At 33.9% G+C, this 6,855-nt stretch overlaps 2 protein-coding genes across 2 annotated transcripts; one reads left to right on the top strand and one right to left on the bottom strand.

The window, feature by feature from the left end:
• Window positions 1–246: 246 nt before the first annotated feature.
• Window positions 247–1,015, top strand: LOC136203667 (dirigent protein 22-like). Its single transcript, XM_065994902.1, has one exon. It carries the CDS (start codon window positions 290–292, stop codon window positions 893–895), a length of 606 nt encoding a protein of 201 aa, XP_065850974.1. The 5' UTR covers window positions 247–289; the 3' UTR covers window positions 896–1,015.
• Window positions 1,016–2,390: 1,375 nt separating this feature from the next.
• Window positions 2,391–6,275, bottom strand: LOC136233794 (protein MICROTUBULE BINDING PROTEIN 2C). Its single transcript, XM_066023485.1, has 5 exons — window positions 5,931–6,275; window positions 5,627–5,710; window positions 3,997–4,350; window positions 3,020–3,238; window positions 2,391–2,873 (listed from the first exon to the last, which is right to left on the bottom strand). Exons 1-5 carry the CDS (start codon window positions 6,153–6,155, stop codon window positions 2,682–2,684), a joined length of 1,074 nt encoding a protein of 357 aa, XP_065879557.1. The 5' UTR covers window positions 6,156–6,275; the 3' UTR covers window positions 2,391–2,681.
• Between the last annotated feature and the right edge of the window lie 580 nt (window positions 6,276–6,855).

A 6,855-nucleotide genomic window follows, 5' to 3' on the forward strand; every position in this document is an offset into this window, starting at 1 on the left:
AATGCAAAACAAAGTACCAAGAATATTTTTTCTACAAATAATAATATTATAATTTCCAAAATTGACAAGCTTTGGGTAATTCAATTATTCAACACACTTTAAAGAAAAAAGAACATATTCAACACAAGGAAAATTCAATATTGGAATTTGATTCCCAACGTGTCCAGTGGGAAGCAATATTTTCTTCCATTGCTTTGAAAAAATACACCAAACTAATAGCTATATATAAAGTTACACTACGCCTTCTCTTAATTAACGAAAAATCAATTTCTTTGGTTTGTGTTGGCAAATGGCAACCAAACCTCTCCTTCTCTTTGCATTTCTTTTCTTCTTCTTTTGCAACACCAATGCCTTAAAGTTCAAGTTCAAGAAAACAAATATACAATTTCCCAGCATCAACACCAACACCAACACGAACACCAACACCAATGCCTTAAAGCTCAAGAAAACAAATATACAATTCTACATGCATGATGTTGTGGGCGGCCCAAAACCATCTGCTGTCCGGGTTGCTGGCCGCGACAACTTCACGAGCCCAGATCCAATTGCTGCAATGTTTGGGTCCATTTTCGTGATGGATAATTCACTAACGGTCTCCCCCAACCCAAACTCTACAGTGGTCGGACGAGCACAAGGGATATATGCTATGGCATCCCAACAAAACGAGCTTAGCCTTCTAATGACATTAACATATGAGTTCATAACTGGACCATACAATGGTAGCTCATTCAGTGTACTTGGTCGGAATCCAGTGATGAGTGAGGTTAGGGAAATGCCAGTTGTGGGCGGCACTGGAATATTTCGGCTTGCTCGGGGATATTGCTTGGCCAAAACGCATTCAATGGATCAAATGGATGCCATAATTGGATATAATGTCACTTTGTTACATTATTGACTCATTCACTAGTCACTTTCATGATTCACAGTTTGCTATATTATTTTTTATGCAACGTAATTTACCGTGTTTTTGTTGATTTCATGGAATAATATTGATTATTTTTGTCTTTGTTGCTAATTTCTCTTCAAAATATAAATAGTTAACATCAATTTGAATGATCGATAAACAACTATATTATGAGTGTTTTAAAATAAGATCCTACAATCTAATAACAAGCATAAAATTGAAACTATATATGCCAATGCTACTAAAAGATCTCAATTTTTTTATTTTCGAAAATATACTTTTCTTTTATTAAATTATAAAAATAACACAAATATTGATGGACTGAATTTTTTTCAATCCCTATTTGTCTTGTTTAAATCAGTTTTTTTTTCTGGCTCTTATTATGTAGTTTGAAAGGCCATTTAGAATACAACAATGGTGATATCCATATAATTTTTCTATTCTACTCCGATTGTTTAAAAAAGAAAATTTGAATTGCTAGTTAGATTATCAAATTTAATTAATTGTTTGCTGAGAATCAAAATAGGCAAAATGACAAATAAATTAATTAATTTTTTTGAAAAGAATAAATAAATTAAATTAAATATTAAATGAAGCTCCCAATTAATGTTATGTAACTTCTAATTATAAGTTCAAAACGGATAAATAATGAATGAGAAATTAATAAACCTCAAAGTTCAACGGTCAAATTATTTTGTTTGAGTGAAATATATTCTGAAATATTTGTAACTTCTACCGCGATAAATTCTGAAACGTTAAGAGTAATTTAAACTTAGGATTTAATTTTTCATTAAATGTAATTAAAAATTTGGACCTTTTTTAGCCTCCCTATATAAATATTCATTTGCTCAATACGGACAAAATATTGAAGCTAGTCTGAAATTTTCTCTCTGCCAAATTTCGTTCAGCTCACAGAACTTCTATTTTGCTCTGTTCGTCTTTTTTTCTGGTGATAATTCAATATGCACGGTTAAAGTTCGACTTACGCTTTTAAATATGGTTAGAGAGCCTTCTTTATATTTCGTAGTTAAAATCTACTTTCACTTTTCTTTTTCGAATAAGTTTAGATGCATTCATGTGTTATTATTTCTTAATCCGGTGATTTGTGCTTGGATCTTGCTTCTGAATAGATTTACACGTGAAAACATGTTGATTAATGCGAAACCGTATTTCTGGCCCTAGAATAATGGCGCCTTTCCCCAACTTCATCAACTACTTCAACCACGGTGGTAACACTTTAATTGCCTCCAACCTCGCCTACGTCGCTTGGACTGCTGACATATTGTTCTGTAAGCTTTAGGAGTTTACGTTGATGATGATTTCCTAAGGATATTGGGGAACAAATGGTGGAGTGATTTCGGGCTGCTATTTAGTTTTACCAAAATGCTCCAAAATCTCATGCTTAGAATGAAACAACAAAAATGAGCTTTAAAAGGATGAAACAAACAGCTCATAGAGTGAAAAACTAAAAGCAGTTCCAAAAAGTTGAAACAAAAACTTCAATTTTATTTTATTTTTTGAACGGTTTCTTTTCCCATGTCCCTTTCACAATTCGCTAATATAATGTGAAATGACAAAATCCTAATGGTTAACTATATGTTTGCAATTTTGCATTAACCAAGTAACAAACATGGCTACAAGCCTACAAGGGTAAAAAAGCGCACTTGAATTGAGTATGTCAAAAATACATCTTATAAATCTAGCAGTATGCAAAACAAGCCTGTAGTAGTTTTCATCAAACATGTGTCGAACCTAACCTAATTTAGTGTACAAATTCTCAATAAGAAGAGCGTGAAACCCCACCATTTGAAAAATCAGATTTAAAAACAATAGACTTCAGGTGCCGCCTTGCACTGGCTGCAGCGACAATTGACTCCTCATCTTGTTTCTCCTTCGCATAACTAACAGCTGCAACATATGCCTCCCTTGCTTCTTCCATCTTTTGCATATCCTCCTCATCCAAATTATCCTATACATCAAAAATGAATTATAACTTCAGAATTATGTCACAGTGCCTAGTATATGTATGAACTGAAGCTCCCATTGTTGATTTCTTTTACAATTCATGTCCGTTATAACAAGTAGATCAAGTACAATACAAGGGAATGAGCTTACGATAGCAGAACGATACTCTAAATAAGATGGTTTGATATCATAATCTTCAGCATATCTTGTAAAATTGTTGTCTGTCAAGCCTTCAAAGAAAACCATCAAGGATGAAATGTCTCCTTGGAGAGAGTCTTGATCTTCTTGGAGCTTCTCCACTTTCTTACTTGCTGTCATGGCTTCCCACTGTACCTTCTCCAGAGCAGCTTGCTTGTCTGCAAGCTTAATCTGCTTCGAATGAATTATACATGTCAATAATAAATGAAATGACTTCAAACAGAGGCAATTCGAAGTAGATGAGAATTCGTGATGCCAAGAGATTTTCATCTCGTGTATGGGACTTGTTCAACCTTAATGAAATCAAATAACTCCATCAATAGCTAAATAACATATATAAATCCAGATCTAAGTTCTTCTAACATTGGATGTCATTAAGAAACACAAGTCAAGTTCCTTCACCAAACAAATTCAGAGATCTAAGACTCTCTGTCAATTAGCCATAGTTAACTAGCAATCATAGATACTGAAGCTAGAAAATTATGTATTTTAGAATCCAATAATTTAATGGATTTATGTTGTATTGTCTGCAGATATTACCTATTTGTTAATACAAGAAATACAATTTCAAACCCAAAATTTGAGAAATTCAAAGGAATTTGACTTCTTTTCCTGAAACTCTATTACATAAACATTCAATACAGAAACTGCCTGCAAGCCCATAACTGTCAGGAGCTATCACATGAGGCAGCAAGGAATCTATTCAAAACACACATGCATAAAACAACAAAGCCAGACACACACAACCGCAAAACACACCAACAACAGACAGATAAACCACAAATAATTAAAAAAAGAACCTACTAAATCTTATAGCATTAATCAATTCTATCAGCATTTGTTGATGAGAGACAAAAAGAATTTCAGTACCAAATCACTAAACATTCAATGTGCTAACAAACAACACAAACAAAACAACAGATTAGTACCTTTGCATCAGAAAGTTGTACTTGAGTACATTTAATTAAGGATTCCTTCTCAGCAACCAGGTGTTTGAGTTCATTAAGTTTTCCTTGAACAACGTCCATCTCATTCTTTACAATTTCCGCAGATTTCAGAAGTTCATCTTTCTCCAATAACTTCCTTTTCAGATCTTCAACTTGCTCCCGCAGTGTGACTAACTCTTCAATCTCCTCTGCAACCAATGCCCTTGAAGAAAGCACTGAAAGGTTATCAGCGTCTTGATGACTACCAGCATTCATTGCATTATCTCTGTCTCCATGTTCCCTTCTCTTTTTTGATTGAATAGATTGACTTACATTCCTCCCTCTTGGATCATTCATCTCCAATAATCAAACAAACACAATAACATCAGTTGGAACTTCCAAAGCAAATTAAAATCAAACCAACTCACATGAACCATGGGTTCAAAGAGAAAATTCGTCAAAAGAAGGAAAAAAAAAATGAACAAGTCAAATTCCAATTACTAAAAAGACATCTGAAGTAATCACCAAAATAACGGGTGTCAGCAAAGCTCCATGCTTCCAAAACTTAAATTCACAACCTTCTAATAAAACACAGCATCCTTACTGTTGTCCCAAAACTTGTCCTTAATCATCAAAATAATATTTTTTATAAAAAAAAGGTCGAGAATGTATCAGATGTCCTTTTCAAAGTACCAGATTTAATCTTCCTCAGAAACAAAATTCCATAATTTTCTGTTCATACATATGATCCATAACATTGATAAATAAATATAACCGCCTTAAAGGCCTCATACAAAAACTCAGTAACTAAGCACACAAAACACAAGTAATTTACTCAGAGTAAGTTTAGTTATGTTGTTGAATAAATGCTGCATAGTGAACAGATAATAAAATAATATACAGGAGTCCGTGCTATGGCCAACTAACTAGAGCACCACCATAACACCACTTATGAGCAAAATCTACTATTTCTCAATGAAAGAACAATAAATTCCTAATCGATCTCAAATGAAGCTCGGTACATGCCTGAGAATTTTATATATTGTATGACCACGTGGCATCTGCTCAAGTAAAGAACATGTGAGTTGGATAAGGCAGATCCTAGCTTTAAACAATATAACTTCACTAGATTTCATTCAGTTTTCCCTCCTCTTTCAGACCTTCAATTTCACCTTGTCTAAAATTAACACACCTTTTCTATGTTTCAATGAGCCTAGTTCATAAACAGAACTGAAGATCGACTTGAAGACACCCTGTCAACTTCAACACATACACAGTTGCGGGTCAAGAGTGTGAAAGGAGGTCAAATGGCTCTACAGGCAAGTCTAAATGCAAGAATCAATCTTTTTTTTAACTCAATGCACCAACACCAGTGCAGTCAATGAGTCGAGTATTAAAAATTTTGGGAACCAACCAAATGTAACACCATATCACTGGTTCTTGTTGGATTGGGCATAGCATAGTAGAAAGTTGTTCCACTAAAATCTTTACCTTGTGTTAGAAACAGTTACCTACGCTTACGCCTAGTGCATAATCCCACAGGATACATATGTTTTAAAGAATTGTTCAATGCTATCATTGCATATTAAGACCCAAATACTATTAAAAGAGCAAAAGAAAATGGAGATCATACTTTCCTATACAAAGAATCTCGAGAAGGCGTCTTGGTGTAGGTCACAGAACCGCGCCGCGTGAATGAACTGTTGGCTTTCCGATGCTAGAGAAAAGAAGAAATTGATAAAATAAATATATGAATGAATAACAGAATCACATGCGAAAGCCACACGCTTACCACTGAAAATTGAATTCTTTCTGTTTTATCTTCACCATATTAAGAAATAATTGAACTGATATAATAGACCGTGGATTAAAGTTTCCATAGTTGAACAGGTGAGATACAGATAATCAAATCAAACGGAAAGGAGATAGGAAATTACAATGAGGGACTCGACAAGAGGGACCATCTCAACTAGATCGTTAAAGAGGTCGCGTTCAACATTGCCACCTGCTCCAGTAGTGGATGAGACGGCAGTGTGGGCGGAGAGTTGAGAATCTGTTCGTCGGAGAATAGGGGAGGAGTTATCGTCGCCGGAAAGCCATGATTTGTGGTCTCCGAAATTGGGATTCTCTTGCAAATCTAGGAAATGTTGAGGATCATACATAGCTTGGGGGATTTAATTGCTTAATTATTACTCTGTAAGTGTAAAACGAAAAGAAAACTGGGGAGTGGACTTGAGTATGACAAAGAGGGGAAACCGTTCTAATTTTGAATTTTCGTCTTCCTTTTCTGGAGACACCGATTATTTTGGGAATATAATTTTGGAATTACCGAAATGCCCTTTTTATTTGAAAGCTTTACGCTTACTTTCTCTGTCGTCAGTTCGTTAGGATCAATCTTACTCTTTCTCTTCAAAAAAAAAAAAATTTGAATTACAAAACTGATTTACCAATTACACTCCATCCTACCTTGCCCGCTATGGTTATTTTGATTTTTACAAAGTACCGTTACTTGGTGTGGTTTTCACCATTGGATGATAGAGCATAAAATTAATCCAATGGTGAAAACCACACCAAGTAACGGTACTTTGTAAAAAACAAAGTAACCATAGCGAATACTCCAAATCAAGATATTTTAAATTAGATTTTTCCAAAATATCTTTAATATATATAGATTATTATTTAACCAATTCTTCCACTCTACTTCTTTTTTTTTTTATAATCCAACTTCAATTTCATATATTAATCCATTAATCTAAGATCTAAACTTTATATATAATTATATAGCTTTTTATATAATTATTTTATTGATTTTACATATATAAATGCATATGTATATGTTAGTTTTGGTATTTTAAGTTAGTT

The sequence above is a fragment of the Euphorbia lathyris genome, chromosome 1 (assembly GCF_963576675.1).
Source record: "Euphorbia lathyris chromosome 1, ddEupLath1.1, whole genome shotgun sequence".
Taxonomy (NCBI): Eukaryota; Viridiplantae; Streptophyta; class Magnoliopsida; order Malpighiales; family Euphorbiaceae; genus Euphorbia; species Euphorbia lathyris.

What these genes read in the sequence shown, in the direction of transcription:
- LOC136203667 (XM_065994902.1), top strand. Translation starts at nt 290, where the DNA reads ATGGCAACCAAACCTCTCCTTCTCTTTGCATTTCTTTTCTTCTTCTTT.
- LOC136233794 (XM_066023485.1), bottom strand. Translation starts at nt 6,155, where the DNA reads ATGTATGATCCTCAACATTTCCTAGATTTGCAAGAGAATCCCAATTTC. An exon ending in TACAACTTTCTGATGCAAAG is followed by an intron (nt 3,239 to 3,996) that starts GTACTAATCTGT and finishes CATTCGAAGCAG; the next exon opens with ATTAAGCTTGCAGACAAGCA. An exon ending in TAGAGTATCGTTCTGCTATC is followed by an intron (nt 2,874 to 3,019) that starts GTAAGCTCATTC and finishes TTTGATGTATAG; the next exon opens with GATAATTTGGATGAGGAGGA.